At 40.5% G+C, this 17,300-nt stretch overlaps 2 protein-coding genes across 2 annotated transcripts in view; both read left to right on the forward strand.

Annotated features, from left to right (window-relative positions):
• The window catches only part of LOC108530157 (uncharacterized), a 234,641-nt gene that overhangs the window by 13,455 nt on the left and 203,886 nt on the right, over positions 1-17,300 (forward strand). The window contains 1 exon segment of the mRNA XM_017872859.1: positions 2,363-4,781. Coding sequence (XP_017728348.1) covers positions 2,363-4,781 — 2,419 coding nt within the window.
• On the forward strand, positions 8,360-11,009 carry LOC108530175 (protocadherin alpha-4). Its single transcript, XM_017872870.1, has one exon. The coding sequence runs from the start codon at positions 8,536-8,538 to the stop codon at positions 10,930-10,932; it is 2,397 nt and encodes a 798-aa protein (XP_017728359.1). The 5' UTR covers positions 8,360-8,535; the 3' UTR covers positions 10,933-11,009.

The following is a 17,300-nucleotide window of genomic DNA, read 5'->3' on the forward strand; positions in this document are numbered from 1 at the left end:
AAATAACTGTCTTAAACAGTCCTCTACTGCTTGGTTCTTAGTTATTTGCTGTTTATTCTAAATATATGTGCATATTGATAAATCATAGAACTAACTTCCATTAGTGATCTTACCTTTAGCCATTCCATAGTTAGGTCAGAATATCCATTTCCAAGTTATACTTGACCACTATGTTAAAAGCGTAAATGATACGCTTTTAAAATTATATTCACATATGTCCAAATCTCCAGGAATCACAATCTGTTGCTCTATAAGTTTTTTAAAAATTCTTATTTACATTTTTTTCTTGGTTGTCTAAGAGATGTCTAGGTGGTAGTAGAAACTATTCACTGATACTTTATCTACAAAATAGCTCAATCTTTTAGTATATGTGCTGCCGAAGCGAGCACAGCTCAATCTTTTAAAATCATATTTCCTTTAATATTACCTTTATCTCTTAATAATCAGTATGGAGTCTACTCTGTTATAAATTCCCATGTGACATCCCATTTTGCAATGAGTATAACTCTTAAAGGTACTGAAAAGCATAGTATTACAATAAGTTGTCAAAGACATCTCATTAATATGAAGTCCATGAAATTTAAAAATTTTAAATTTATCTCTCATTTTCAAACTAGCTACCATCTTTCAAAATTCAGCAAAGTGGTAACTGGAATATTAATAGCTATAATTATTTCTTAGTTCCATGCTTTTCAGAAATAATTCTTAAATGTTTACTTACTTCATAATATAGCACAATAGAATCAGTTAGAAATTATGTAAGTTTGATATTAACAAATATCATTAATTTAACTTACATTTTTATTTATCTTGCTTGAAAAAGTTAATTCAAAATATTAATTTATTTATTCACAAAAACAACAATTGATAATTTATCCTATTCTAAATATGAATAATAAAATCTAAGTAAGTTGCAGTCCTGGCTTCCATTTAGTGAGTACACAGGAAACAAAAGCTGAAATGAAAACTTTTCCCCCAAATATTTAAATCACATACTTGATTTTATTTTGAAATGGTCTGGCTATAAGCAAAATTTGTACATTCTTTTATTTCTCTAAATTTGACCTCTTTCCATGAATTTTCTTTGCCCCACTTCCAAATGCTGAGAGAATTCATGCTTCTCACTGAATTCACAGAGATCTTTAGAATGTTTTATTATTTAGTGTTAAATATGTTGAGTAAACACTGGGTTATGTTCCTAGGTTACTTTTCTCCCTTCACTGGTTGGTTAAATCATCAATTCTTTCAAGTAACAACTTTTAAAGAAGCTGGAATCTAGAAATTCATCAGGAGTGGAGATCATCAAAAACATAATTATTTTATATTGTTAACATTTTAGTATATACAGGTAAATTCAAATACATAAACAGTGTGGAGAAAATTAAACCTAATATATTCTTAATTGATGTGATGTGAATGTAGCAAATATACAAATCACATTCCCACAATAGGAAACAAATTTCCTGTTTGAATTTCTCTGTAAAGGACTGACTTCTGAAATCTTTATGTAAGTAACAGTCAAGACAGTTGACGCGGCCGTAGTTCTTGAAAAAGGGGCATGGGAGGGAATTATAGACATTCTACAAATTTAAAAAACCATAAATGTACATATTTAAAAAAATTAACAGTTGCTGTAATAATATAAAATAGATACATGTATGTTTTAATATACACAGCACACATACACTTTTAAATACTTAAATGTCTCAATGTTTTGATGATCATTAATCTGAAAGGATCTGATTTTTCTCTAAAATGTAGCTTGGTAGGTAAAGAGGTTAATGGTAAGTTATCTTGAATCAGATTGAAATCCCATCGTACCAACAGTTAATATCGTTTTACTTAACCTCTATGTGTTTATAAAAAGCGAATAATATTAAAACCTATTTCAGAGGATTGTGAGAGTTTAACGGGATAATTCCATTAAGACAAGTAGAAAAGTGGCTGTCACATGGGAAACATTTCCAACAGATGTCCACTGTTAAAACAGGAATCACAGTATTTTACTGTATGTCATGAATTAGCACAATTGATAGTGAACTAGTATAAAAGTTCTAAGGAAATATTTAGATAAAATATAAGGACTTTGAGGAGTGACCGAAGGATATTACAACTGAAACTACAAATTTTGGGAACGTTCAAACGACATACAAGGAAAAGAAGATATATTTACATATTTAATACTTACACATTTAGCCACATGATGTCGCTGTCCACCACAAAGTCTTTCTCCCCAAAAGAGAGCGTGCATTACGTGTTCTGATACTGCTTTGCTTCATCCTCTCTAAAATTTAACACCGAGGAGTTTAAGAAATGAAGATAGGGAACTGGAATTATTTTTAAAGTTTGGATTAATGTAAAGGCAATCTAATATTTGGAAAATGCTTGCAATGTTCTCCTGGCGAGAAGATCCTGGAGCCCAGTGCCTGCTGCTTTCTCTTCTGCTTCTCACAGCCTGGGAGGTGGGGAGTGGCCAGCTCCACTACTCCGTCTCCGAGGAGGCCAAACACGGCACCTTCGTGGGCCGTATTGCGCAGGACCTGGGGCTGGAGCTGGCGGAGCTGGTGCCGCGCCTGTTCCGGGTGGCGTCCAAAACACACGGGGACCTTCTGGAGGTAAATCTGCAGAATGGCATTTTGTTTGTGAATTCTCGGATAGACCGCGAGGAGCTGTGCGGGTGGAGCTCAGAGTGTAGCATCCACCTGGAGGTAATCGTGGACAGGCCGCTGCAGGTTTTCCATGTGGACGTGGAAGTGAAGGACATTAATGACAACGCGCCAGTTTTTCCAATGGCTGTAAAGAATCTGTTTATTTCCGAATCCCGACAGCCTGGCTCTCGGTTTTCGCTAGAGGGCGCATCAGATGCAGATATCGGAACAAATTCGTTGTTGACTTACAGTCTTGATTCCACTGAATATTTTACCTTGAACGTTAAAAGAAATGATGAGGAAATTAAATCCCTTGGACTCGTGTTGAAAAAAAATTTAAATCGAGAGGACACTCCTAAGCATTATTTACAAATAACAGCAATTGATGGTGGGAAACCAGAGCTCACTGGCACGACTCAACTAAAGATCACTGTTTTAGATGTAAACGACAACGCCCCAGCGTTTGAGAGAACGATCTATAAAGTCAGATTATTCGAAAATGCACCAAATAGTACCCTAGTGGTGACCGTTAACGCCACAGATTTGGATGAAGGCGTAAATAAGGATATTGTATATTCTTTCAATACGGACATGTCAACAGATATTCTGTCAAAATTCCATTTAGATCCAGTCAATGGACAAATCAGTGTAAAGGGTAACATAGATTTCGAGGAAAGTAAGTCATATGAAATCCATGTAGAAGCCACGGATAAAGGAAATCCTCCGATGTCAGATCACTGCACAGTTCTACTCGAAATTGTAGACATCAATGATAATTTACCTGAGTTAGTTATTAAATCACTATCTTTACCTGTATTAGAAGACTCGCCACTTAGCACAGTCATCGCCCTGATCAGCGTGTCTGACCGTGACTCGGGTGTCAATGGAGAGGTCACCTGCTCCCTGACGCCCCACGTCCCCTTCAAGCTGGTGTCCACCTACAAGAATTACTACTCGTTGGTGCTGGACAGCGCCCTGGACCGCGAGAGCGTGTCGGCCTATGAGCTGGTGGTGACTGCTCGGGACGGGGGCTCGCCTTCACTGTGGGCCACGGCCAGCGTGTCCGTAGAGGTGGCCGACGTGAACGACAACGCGCCGGCATTCGCACAGTCCGAGTACACGGTGTTCGTGAGGGAGAACAACCCGCCGGGCTGCCACATCTTCACTGTGTCTGCCCGGGACGCGGACGCGCAGGAGAACGCGCTGGTGTCCTACTCGCTGGTGGAGCGGCGGGTGGGCGAGCGCGCGCTGTCGAGCTACGTGTCGGTGCACGCGGAGAGCGGCAAGGTGTACGCTCTGCAACCGCTGGACCGCGAGGAACTGGAGCTGCTGCAGTTTCAGGTGAGCGCGCGCGACGCGGGCGTGCCGCCTCTGGGCAGCAACGTGACACTGCAGGTATTCGTGCTGGACGAGAACGACAACGCGCCAGCACTGCTGACGCCTCGGGTGGGTGGCATCGGTGGTGCAGTGAGTGAGCTAGTGCCGCGGTCAGTGGGTGCGGGCCACGTGGTAGCGAAGGTGCGTGCAGTGGATGCTGACTCAGGCTACAACGCGTGGCTTTCGTACGAGCTGCAGCCGGGGACTGGTGGCGCGCGCATCCCGTTCCGTGTGGGGCTGTACACAGGCGAGATCAGCACGACGCGTGCCCTGGACGAGGTGGATGCCGCGCGCCACCGCTTACTGGTGCTGGTGAAGGACCACGGTGAACCCTCATTGACCGCCACGGCTACTGTGCTGGTGTCGCTGGTGGAGAGTGGCCAGGCACCCAAGGCCTCGTCCCGGGCGTCCGCTGGCGCCACGAGCCCTGAGGCTGCACTGGTGGATGTCAACGTGTACTTGATCATCGCCATCTGCGCAGTGTCTAGTCTGTTGGTGCTCACACTGCTGCTATATACTGCTCTGAGGTGCTCCGCGCCGCCACCGGAAGGCGCGTGTGGGCCGGGCAAGCCCACGCTGGTGTGCTCCAGCGCGATGGGGAGCTGGTCATACTCGCAGCAGAGGCAGCAGAGGGTGTGCTCTGGAGAGGAGTTGCCCAAGACCGACCTCATGGCTTTTAGCCCTAGCCTTCCTCCTTGTCCAATTAGCCGGGATAGAGAGGAGAAACAGGATGTGGACGTTGATCACTCAGTCAAAGTGAGTAATTTTTATTTATTCTTTCCAAAATGTCTTTTTCATTCCTCAATGTTTCCACTATTTTGGAAATACGTTAATAGTTAAGTATGAATTATGTGATTCATAATTAGACTTTTCCAGTTTTTTGGTTTTGTGGTTAAAATGCTAAGATTTTGTTGCTAATTTTGAACCAAATCAGCAGTAAGTCATGAGATCCACACTTGTAATTTTGTTTGTCAGCAGGTGCAGTAGTAGGATTACTTTATTGCTAAATGCCTGGGTATAAGACAAATATTTTTTCTTAGATGAGTTTCATTATTTAGAGAATTTGATTTCGACTCGTTTTATATTTATCCCTACACAATGCTTCTTCAATATCTTTTGCCATTTTTCATTTGGACTTCCTACCACCTGTTAGTACGAATGTTACTTGCTCATTTTATGAGTTCACCTAAATGCTTATAATTCCCTATTGATTATGCTTTCCACCTTCAGTTTCAAAAATTAGATCATTACACCTGTTGTCTTTTATGGAACCTCTTTTATTCTGTTATTCATTTGTTTGGAGTGTCAATCCTTCTTTTTCACTTGAATATGATTCATTTTCGGCCTTGTGCTCTTATTTGGCAATACTGTTTATTGTTTCTTGATTTCCCAGTTGGGAGAAAAATCGAGAATAACAATTGCATTTAGAATTGTATTTTTGTTCATCTTTAGTTTATCACTACTTTATTTAATACTACTTTAATAATACTACTGTATTATGTGTTCAAATTTATTTATTACTAATAGCTAAAATATCAATATGAAGTGAACATTTAATAATAGCTCTGTAGTATATTTATATGTTCATTTTAAAAGAATGTTTTAAACCTTGTTAAAATAATTTTCAATGTGAACAATATCTTGAAAATAATTATAGTATCTAATTTTAAAACTATCCCTACTAGCAAAACTTTTCATTCATTAGTGTCTTTTACATACCATACTAAGGATGTTAATATGAAATAAATTTGATAAGCCAATATTATAATGTTATTACTGGTTACCTTCTCTGAATAGCATCCTACTTATTAATGTGTGCCATGCAGTAAGTAGAAAACTCCAAATAACCAGAACCAAATAAAATTGAAGTTAGACTTTTTTCTAATCACTCCCCCCACATATTTGGTTATCTCCTCTAGCAATTAGTTGGACTCCCATTTTTTTTTGTCTTTTTTTTTTTCCCCTTTTTGTGGAGAACGGGGTCTTGCTATATTACCCAGGCAGGTCTCGAACTCCTGGGCTCAAGCTATCCTCCCGCCTCTGTCTCCCTGAGAGCTGGGATTACAGGCGTGAGCCACCACGCCCAGCCTGGACTCCCATTTAAGTTTCCCTACCACTGGAGAGAAATAGTAACCAATTGAAATCTGGTCAATACTCATTGACAGTGTGGGAGGTCTAACATGTAAAATAGACACTTTTCTTGACTCCTCTCCTTCCCCCGACTTTCATTTTCTTTATTTCCTTTTTTTTGCCACTATCCTTTGTTGCTCCCTTGTCCATGAAGTAGTAACCATAGTGTGTCCATCTCAGGTCAATATTTTAAAAATTTGGTTCTGTTATCAGCTTCTATCTACTCTAATAGAGTCAGCCAAAGTACTTGTCTTCTCAGATATGGAACTTCAATCTTCAAATCCAGCTTGCCTCTTGAAATTCTTGTCTAACAAGACTCTTGGCAAAGACATTTTGAAGACTTTGGAATTTTTGCTTCGCAGATATATTGATGCTATGCCAAATAAATATTGAATAGCTACCAAATAAACATCCTTTTCTATTCTGCTGCATTCCCCATCTGTACATTAAAATACCTGGTAAATGAAAATATTACAAATGAAATGTGTGAAAATGGAATTCTTCCTCTTTTTTTCCAATGTGCTTGATGTCAATGATCATTTTGTAAAAATCTAGTTTGGGTTCCCAAATAGTGAAAGTACCCTGGTTTCTGTTTGATTCAGAAAGTTGGTGGGTTTTCTTGTTGTTGTTTTGCTTTGTGTGTGTGTGTGTTTGTGTGAATGTAGCTCTTCGATAGAGAGGGAGCATAAAGCTATTTTCACTAGATTGATTTTTTGTTTAGACAAACAGGATGAAAAGAACTTTATGAATACAGGAGGCAAAGAAAGTTTTTAAATAGCTACCATTATGTCTTTATATATTAAATGTCTTTATGTAAGAATAAATGTATTGTAGTTTATTTATTGGGAAGTCTTCATTCCCCATTAATACCCAGGATGATTCAAAGATCGTGATTACCAAGAATTAGAATAAAAATTAAGCTAAAACCCAAGTTTTCAACATGGAATTTGAAATACGTCTTAATTGGGGAAATGTCTAGAGACTTTTTTTGTATCTTTAGAAAATTATAGAGGCTGCCGAAACACCACATTTTCCCAACTAGCTGTGCGATCACCTTAAATTAATGCATTTTATTAGGAAATGGAAGGAAACCAAACCTTTTCTACAGGGTAAATATTTAGCAAATATTAAGTAAGTCCCTCTGAGCTATTAAACAATTAAGATACAACTATTCCCTTTAAAATATATATTCCAAAAAAGGACACACATACTCAAATGCTTAGAAGAGATAAATTAATGTAATAAAAGGCCCACGCGATTCCACCCTGGTGCTGCAGTTTGTAAAAGAAGAAAAAATACCTGTTCAGTTGGTTTGATCATGACATTCTTCATGGGTCAGGGAACTTTTAAGTGATTATAAAAACTGGCTTTAGAAGAGTTTAGAAATGATGTGGATTACTTATAGACAGGACAAAATGAACATGTTTGTTTATTTAAAAATGTTATTGGAAGCAGGAAATATTCAGTTTGGCTAAAATATATAAGCACTATAGGAGAAAATAGAAGCTTAGGCACATTACCTACTGGAGAACAAGCAAGTACTTATAAACTGTAAGAGTCAAAATGAGAATACCAGCCTTGCTCATGGGAGCAAATGAGTTCCAATGAATGAAATTATTTGGAATGCTTTTCCATGCAAGCTATTTGCTATAACTTCCTGCTTCCTTGCACTTTCAGCCCTGACATGACTCAAGGAAGACATTTAATTAAATGCTGATGGTCTTTGATTCTTTTATAAAACATCTGCAAATTTCCCTTTCAATAGCTTGTTCTTGGGACTAGAAGTTCTCTAGAGACCAGTCCCCTCAAGTCTACAACACCAAAAATACTATGGCGAAGAGGGTGTTATCATTAATAAAAAACCCTGGAATTATTGGGAATACAGGAATCTTTAATGAATTTTTGTAATCAACACTTTACGGTTACAAGTTTACAAAGTGTGTAGTTAGGTCTCTGTAATACTTAAAGCCTGTGTTGAAAAAATTATTTCTACTGAAGTAAAAGGTGCCCCTATGGTGAAACTAAGGACCACACTCAATCAATCAGTGGTACAATGTGTACCACAATAGTACAAAATGTATTCCTATTCTCCAAAACGGCTGAAAGAATAAATAAAACCAAGTAGTTTATAGTAGAGTGTGTGTGGGTTTCCACAATTGCTACTTACGGTTTGGAGCCACATGATGTCGCTCTTTACCACAAAATACATTAGAGAAGAAAGAAGAGGGGAAAATTCCTTCTATTCTTACTGGAAGGAACTATATGCACTCTTTGGAGTCTGAAATACGGAGGATGCAGCTGCACTTGACCGACCGATCAAAAGATTTCTCTTGACTTTGAGAAACGATATTTAATCAGAACAAAACACTGTGCACTAAAGATGGAGTTTTCCTGGGGAAGCGGCCAGGAATCCCGGCGTCTGCTGCTCTTGCTTCTTCTCCTCGCAACCTGGGAGGCAGGGAACGGTCAGCTCCACTACTCGGTCTCCGAGGAGGCCAAACACGGCACCTTCGTGGGCCGCATCGCACAGGACCTGGGGCTGGAGCTGGCGGAGCTGGTGCCGCGCCTGTTCCGGGTGGCGTCCAAGGGCCGCGGAGATCTTCTGGAGGTAAATCTGCAGAATGGCATTTTGTTTGTGAATTCTCGGATCGACCGCGAGGAGCTGTGTGGACGGAGCGCTGAGTGCAGCATCCATCTGGAGGTGATCGTGGACAGGCCGCTGCAGGTTTTCCATGTGGACGTAGAGGTGAGGGACATTAACGATAACCCGCCGGTGTTCCCAGCAACACAAAAGAACCTGTCCATCGCGGAATCGAGGCCGCTTGACTCTCAGTTTCCACTAGAGGGCGCCTCAGATGCAGATATCGGGGAGAACGCCCTGCTTACTTACAGACTGAGCCCAAATGAATACTTTTCTCTGGAAAAACCATCTGATGATGAGCTGGTAAAAGGTCTTGGGCTTATACTACGGAAATCTTTAGACAGAGAAGAAGCTCCGGAGATATTTTTAGTGCTCACAGCCACTGATGGAGGCAAACCCGAGTTGACTGGCACTATTCAGTTACTCATCACAGTACTGGATGCCAATGACAATGCCCCAGCTTTTGACAGAACCCTTTATAAGGTGAGATTACCAGAAAATGTTCCTAATGGAACACTGGTAATTAAACTTAACGCCTCAGATTCAGACGAAGGATTAAATGGGGACATTGTTTATTCATTCTCAAATGATGTTTCGCCAAATGTGAAATCCAAGTTTCACATAGATCCAATTACTGGACAAATTATTGTAAAGGGATATATTGATTTTGAAGAAAGCAAATCCTATGAAATTATTGTAGAGGGCATTGATAAGGGACAGCTCCCACTTTCTGGCCATTGTAGAGTTATTGTGGAAGTAGAAGACAACAACGATCATGTCCCAGATTTGGAATTCAAGTCTTTATCACTTCCAATTAGAGAGGACGCTCCACTGGGTACAGTCATTGCCCTGATCAGCGTGTCCGACAAAGACATGGGTGTCAATGCGCTGGTCACCTGCTCCTTGACGTCCCACGTCCCTTTCAAGCTGGTGTCCACCTTCAAGAATTACTACTCGTTGGTGCTGGACAGTGCCCTGGACCGCGAGAGCGTGTCAGCCTATGAGCTGGTGGTGACCGCGCGGGACGGGGGCTCGCCTTCGCTGTGGGCCACGGCCAGTGTTTCTGTGGAGGTGGCTGACGTGAACGACAACGCACCAGCGTTCGCGCAGCCCGAGTACACAGTGTTCGTGAAAGAGAACAACCCGCCGGGCTGCCACATCTTCACAGTGTCAGCATGGGATGCGGACGCGCAGGAGAACGCGCTGGTGTCCTACTCGCTGGTGGAGCGGCGGGTGGGCGAGCGCGCGCTGTCGAGCTACGTGTCGGTGCACGCGGAGAGCGGCAAGGTGTACGCGCTGCAACCGCTGGACCACGAGGAATTGGAGCTGCTGCAGTTCCAGGTGAGCGCGCGCGACGCGGGCGTGCCGCCTCTGGGCAGTAACGTGACGCTGCAGGTGTTCGTGCTGGACGAGAACGACAACGCGCCAGCACTGCTAGCGCCTCGGGCGGGTGGCATCAGTGGCTCAGTGAACGAGCTGGTGCCATGGTCGGTGGGTGCGGGCCACGTGGTGGCAAAGGTGCGCGCGGTGGATGCTGACTCAGGCTACAACGCGTGGCTTTCGTACGAGCTGCAGCCGGGGACTGGTGGCACGCGCATCCCGTTCCGCGTGGGGCTGTACACTGGCGAGATCAGCACTACGCGTGTCCTGGACGAAGCGGACGCTCCGCGCCACCGCCTACTGGTACTGGTGAAGGACCACGGCGAGCCCGCACTGACGGCCACGGCCACCGTGCTGGTGTCACTTGTGGAGAGTGGACAGGCGCCAAAGGCCTCCTCACGGGCGTTGTCGGGCGCTGTGAGTCCCGAGGCTGCGCTGGTGGATGTCAACGTGTACCTAATCATCGCCATCTGCGCGGTGTCCAGCCTTTTGGTGCTTACGCTGCTGCTGTACACCGCGCTGCGGTGCTCGGCGCCGCCCACCGAGGGCGCATGCGCTCCGGGCAAGCCCACACCGGTGTGCTCCAGCGCGGTGGGGAGCTGGTCATACTCGCCGCAGAGGAGGCCGAGGGTGTGCTCTGGTGAGGGCCCACCCAAGACCGACCTCATGGCCTTCAGCCCCAGTTTACCTGACTCTAGGGAAAGAGAAGATCAGCTGCAGACAGCTGAGGAATCCTTTGCAAAGGTTAGTGTATAACATCCTTTTGTTTAATTTTCGTATTGTTTTTCTCTATCAACTTCTTCGTAAATTTATTTCTAAGAATCAAATTTCCCTGGGTTAAAATTTTACCTCTTTTTACATATCCATTTTAACTAAAGTCTTTTGGAATTATAGGACATCAAAGCAATATATATTGCCTTCCTTCATTTTATGCTGCATTATTCAATGCATATTAACAGGACTGTAATTTCTAGTAAATTTTCACTATATTCGCTTTCTTTATTTTTGGTAATAAGAACATTTAGAAAACATTTTACTATTATTTAACCTATAACACATAAACAAATGTACAGAGGCTGAAATAATAAAGCTCCATAAATTGTATGAAAGTGAAAACCTCTATTGCCTCCATCGCTGAACCCCCTCACATGCACTTGCCAAATCACTTCCCTTGTTTTTCCTCCAGTGTAACTGCACATTTGCCTGTTAGATCTGTGTTTATTCTGGGCCTGTTTTGGGAACGTATTCTAATTGGAATTGCACAACGTGTATTGTCTGTGCATTTGTGTGTTATTTGTATTTATCACTCATTGTTTATGAAATTATCCATGTTGTTACATGTAGTTGTAGTTCATTTAATTCTGTTTCTAGTACTATTTCATAAATATGCTATATATTATTTATTCTACTGTTCAGGAATTTGCATTGTGCCTCAATGTCTATTTCAAATAATGCCATCATAAATATATTGCACATTTCTTTGAGGCCTATGTACACAGATTTCTCTTAGGTTTTTACCTAAGAGTTGTGTTTGTGGGTCACAGAATATGTATGTATCTTTGTCTTTTGTAGCTAACACCAACCAATTTTCCAAAATGTTTTTACCTATTTACATTCCTAGTAGTGTGTAAGGCTTTCTGCTGCTCCACATCATCTCTACATTTGTCAGGTTGTTTTCATGTTAGCCATTTTACTGGGCAAGTTTTGTAATCTCATTTTGAAATTATTTTATGCTTAAATGAAGTTGAGTACCTTTCTATTTTATTTTGGCAATTTTTATACCTTATTTTGTGCAATAGCTGTTCAAATCTCCTATTTCTCTAGTCTGTTGTTTTCTTGTCTTTTTTCTCTTCTTTTCGCTTCCATAAAACTTTATTTCTTTCTTTATCTTGTGTTTTCTTATTACTTAAGCAAATCTTATATCCTGAACATAACTCCTTTTTTTAAAGTAGTTTTCAACCTCATGGCTTGTTTTTAATTCTATTTGTCTTTTGGTGAATAGAAAGTTGTAATTTTGGTTAAAGTCAATTTATCAGTTTTTGCTTCTGATCCTATTTCATAAAGATAATTCTCTGTGGTATCTTTTATTTCATTGTTTACGTTGCATCTATAATCCATTTGGAATATACATATTTTTATCATTGTTGTGAGGTAGGGATCAATATTTATTTTTATTTCTTCTTATTATTTTTATTATACTTTAAGTTTTAGGGTACATGTGCACAATGTGCAGGTTTGTTACATAGGTATATATGTGTGCCATGTTGGTTTGCAGCACCCATCAACTCATCATTTACATTAGGTATTTCTCCTAATGCTATCCCTCCCCCAATCCCCCACACCTCAACAAGCCCTGGTGTATGATGTTCCCCACCCTGTGTCCAAGTGTTCTCGTTGTTCAATTCCCACCTATGAGTGAGAACATGCAGTGTTTGGTTTTCTGTCCTTGCGATAGTTTGCTCATGATGGTTTCCAGCTTCATCCATGTCTCACCCTTTTTTATGACTGCATAATATTCCATGGTGTATATATGCCACATTTTCTTAATCCAGTCTATCACTGATGGATTCTGGGTTGGTTCCAAGTCTTTTGCTATTGTTGGAATAGTGCTGCAATTAAACATACGTGTGCATGTGTCTTTATAGTAGCATGATTTATAATTCCTTTGGGAGTATATACCCAGTAATGGGATCTCTGGGTCAAATGGTATTTCTAGTTCTAGATCCTTGGGAGGAATCACCACACTGTCTTCACAATGGTGGAACTAGTTTACATTCCTTACCCAACAGTGGTAAAAGATTAGCTATTTCTTCCACATCCTCTCCAGCCATGTGTTGTTTCCTGACTTTTTTTTAGTGATCGCATTCCTCTACTTGGCATGAGTAGGTATCTCATTGTGGTTTTGATTTGTATTTCTGTGATGACCGTGATTGATGAGCATTTCTTCAGTGTCTTTGGCTGCATAAATGTTTCTTTTGAAGAAGTGTCGTGGTTCATCTCTTTGCCCACTTTTTGATGGGAGTTGTTATGTTTTCTTGTAAAGTGTGTTTAAGTTCTATTGTAGAATTCTGAGATATTAAGCCCTTTGTCAGTATGGGTAGATTTGCAAAACTTTTCTCCTTCTGTAGGGTTGCCTGTTCACTCTGATTGTAGTTTCTTTTGAGATTTATTTTTATACCCATTTTTTGTTGTACTTTTAAAATGAGTTTGAAAGTTTCCTCTCCTTCAATTTTTTTTTTTTTTGAAGAGTTTGAGGAAACATTGATTCTTCTTTAAAAGTTTGGTAGAATTAGCCAGGAAAGGTATCTGGTCTTGGGCTTTTTTTATTTTTATTTTTTGTTAGGAGGTTTGGATTACTAATTCAGTCTCCTTACTAGTTATCATTTTGTTTAGATTTTTTATTGCTTCATGATTGTGTCTTGGTAGTTTGTATGTTTCTAGGAATTAATCAATTTCTTCTAGGTTATTTAATTTGTTGGTATATAATTTTAATAGCCTCTTATAACTGTGGCATCAGTTGTAATGCCACCTTCTTGGTTTCTGACTTCCAGTCTCTTTGTTTTTTTCTTAGTTTAGCTAAGGGCTTGTCAAATTTGTTGTTTTTTCAAAAATTCAACTAAGTTTAAAACTTAATTTAAACTTTTCTCAGTTTATTTTGCTCTAATCTTTTTTTTTTTTTTTTGAGGCGGAGTCTCGCTCTGTCGCCAGGACTGGAGTGCAGTGGCCAGATCTCAGCTCACTGCAAGCTCCGCCTCCCGGGTTTACGCCATTCTCCTGCCTCAGCCTCCTGAGTAGCTGGGACTACAGGCGCCCACCACTTCGCCCGGCTAGTTTTTTTTTTTTGTATTTTTAGTAGAGATGGGGTTTCACCGTGTTAGCCAGGATGGTCTCGATCTCCTGACCTCGTGATCCGCCCGTCTCAGCCTCCCAAAGTGCTGGGATTACAGGCTTGAGCCACCGCGCCCAGCCCTAATCTTTATTATAGTATTTCCTCCCTTTGCTTTGGGCTTCCTCATTTGTCCCTTTTTTTCTAGTTGCTTGAGTTGTTAAGTTTTTTATTTGAGATCTTTCTTCTTTCTTCATTTTTAGTGTAGGCATTTACAACTCCCTTCTTTGTTTTGTTTTCATTTTTAAGAGACAAGGTATTGCTGTGTTGCCCAGGCTGAAATACAGAGGCACGATCATAGCTCCCTGTAAGTGATCCTTGTGCCTTGGCTTCCCTAAGCACTGGAATTACAGGCGTGAGCCACTGAGCTTGCCCAGCTTAATCTTCCTGCTTAGTACTGCTTTTATTGTATCCTGTAAGTTCTGATGTGTTGTGTTTTCATTTTTGTTTATCTTAACATATTTTCTAATTTATCTTTTGATTTCCCCTTTGACCTACTAGTCATTCAAAATTCTGTTGTTTAATTTCTACGTATTTGCAGATTTTCCAGTTTTAATTCCACTATTGATTTCTAGTTATATTCCACTGTGGTCAGAAAAGATATTCAGTAAGATTTCAACCTTCTTGAATTTGTTAAGACTTGTTTTGTGACCTGACGTGTGATTTATCCCGGAAAATGCTCTGAGTATGCTTGAGAAGACTGTGTATTTGCTTCTGTTGGGTGGAATTTTCTGTATATGTCTGTCAGTTCCATTTCAGCTATAGTGTTGTTCAAGTCCTCTGCTTCCTTACTGATTTTCTGTCTGAATGTTCTATTCCTTATTGAAAGTAGGGTACCAAAATCTCCTACTACAGTCATATCACTTAATGATGGAGATACATTCTGAGAATTGTATCATTCTAGGAATTCATCACTGTGCAAACATGAGAGTGTACTTAAATATTTACACAAATCTAGATAGTATAGCCTACTACAGACCTAGGCTACATGATCTATTGCTTCTAGGCTACAAACCTGTATATATGTTAACTGTACTGAATACTATAGGGAATTATAACACAATGGTAAGTATTTGTATACCTAAATATATCTAAACATCTAAAAGGTACAGTAAAAACATTGTATAGATTTTTAAAATGGTACACCTGAATAGGGTACTTACCCTATGAATGGAGGTTGCCGAGCTGGAAATTTCTCTGGGTGGGTCAAAGAGTGAATGGTGAGTGAATGTGAAGGCCCAGGACATTACGGTGCACTACTGTAGACTTTAAAACACTATACATTTAGGCTATACTCAATTTATCAAAAATTTTCTTTTTATAGGCTGGTCATGGTGGCTCATGCCTGTAATCTCAGCACTTTCGGAAGCTGAGGAAGGAGGATCACTTAAGCCCAGGAGTTCAAGACCAACCTGGGCAATATAGTGAGACCCTGTCTCTAGAAAATAATTTTAAAAAATTAGCTAGGTGTGGTGACACACACCTGTAGTTCCAGCTACTCAGGAGCCTGAGGCGGGAGGATCCTTGAGTTGAGCAGGTCAAGGCTACAGTGAGCCATGGTCATGCCACTGTACTCCAGCCTGAGCAACAGTGTGAGACTCTCTCAATTTTTTTTCTTTCTTCAGTAATAAATTAACCTTAGGTTACTGCAACTTTTTAACTTTATAAACTTAAATTTTTAAACCTTTTGACTCTTTTGCAATAACACTTAGCTTAAAACACAAACACATTGTACAGCTGTACAAAAATATTTTCTCTTTATATCCTTAGTCTACAAGCTTTTATTGTTTTTGAAATTTTTTATTTTTTTCACTTTTACTTAGTGTTTTTTTTGTTGTTGTTAAAAATGAAGATATAGGCCGGGCGCGGTGGCTCAAGCCTGTAATCCCAGCACTTTGGGAGGCCGAGACGGGCGGATCACGAGGTCAGGAGATCGAGACCATCTTGGCTAACACGGTGAAACCCCGTCTCTACTAAAAAATACAAAAAACTAGCCGGGCGAGGTGGCGGGCGCCTATAGTCCCAGCTACTCGGGAGGCTGAGGCAGGAGAATGGCGTGAACCCGGGAGGTGGAGCTTGCAGTGAGCCGAGATCCGGCCACTGCACTCCAGCCCGGGCGACAGAGTGAAACTCCATCTCAAAAAAAAAAAAAAAAATGAAGATATAAACACCCATACTAGCCTAGGACTGTATTGGGTCAGAATCATCAATATCGTTTTCACCTCCATATCTTGTCCACTGGAAGGTGTTCTGGGATAATTACACATGTGATGCTCTCTCTCATCTCCTATGATAACAATGTCTTCTTCTGGAATACATCTCTAAAGACTTGCCTCAGGCTGTTTTATGGTGAACTTTTTTTTTTTTTTTAGTTAATTTTTTTTAATAAGTAGAAAGAGTACATTGTAAAATTCTACTAAAAGTATAGTAAATACATAAAGCAGCAACATTTATTATCTGTATCATACATATTATTGTATGTGCTATCTTGCACTTTTATATGACTGGCAGTGCAATAGGTTTGTTTACACCAACATCATCACGAACATTTGAGTAATGTGCTACAACGTTATGACTGCTACATCATCACTAGGTGATAGGAATTTTTCAGCTCCATTATAATCTTATGGGACTACTCTTGTACATGTGGTCTGTTATTGGTTGAAACGTTGTTATACAACACTTGACTGTATTGTATTGCCATCTATTTCTCCATTTCTGTGAATGTTTGCCTCATATATTTAGGTGTTTTAATGTTGGGTGCATATATATTTATAATTGCTATGTCTTTCTGGTGAATTGATCTTTTATCATTATATAATGTTCTTCTTTGTCTCTTATGACACTTTTTGACTTAAAGACTATTTTGTCTGATGTAGTAGCTCTTTTCACATTTGCACTCTTTTGGTTATAATTTGCATGAAATTTAAAAAATATCCTTTTATCCCAGCACTTTGGGAGGCCGAGACGGGTGGATCCCGAGGTCAGGAGATCGAGACCATCCTGGCGAACGCGGTGAAACCCCGTCTCTACTAAAAAATACAAAAAACTAGCCAGGTGAGGTGGCGGCACCTGTAATTCCAGCTACTCGGGAGGCTGAGGTAGGAGAATGGCGTAAACCTGGGACGCGGAGCTTGCAGTGAGCTGAGATCCGGCCACTGCACTCCAGCCTCCAGCCTGGGCGACAGAGCGAGACTCCGTCTCAAAAAAAAAAAAAAAAAAAAAAAAATTCATTTAC

The sequence above is a fragment of the Rhinopithecus bieti genome, unplaced genomic scaffold (assembly GCF_001698545.2).
Source record: "Rhinopithecus bieti isolate Rb0 unplaced genomic scaffold, ASM169854v2 scaffold_7438, whole genome shotgun sequence".
Taxonomy (NCBI): domain Eukaryota; kingdom Metazoa; phylum Chordata; class Mammalia; order Primates; family Cercopithecidae; genus Rhinopithecus; species Rhinopithecus bieti.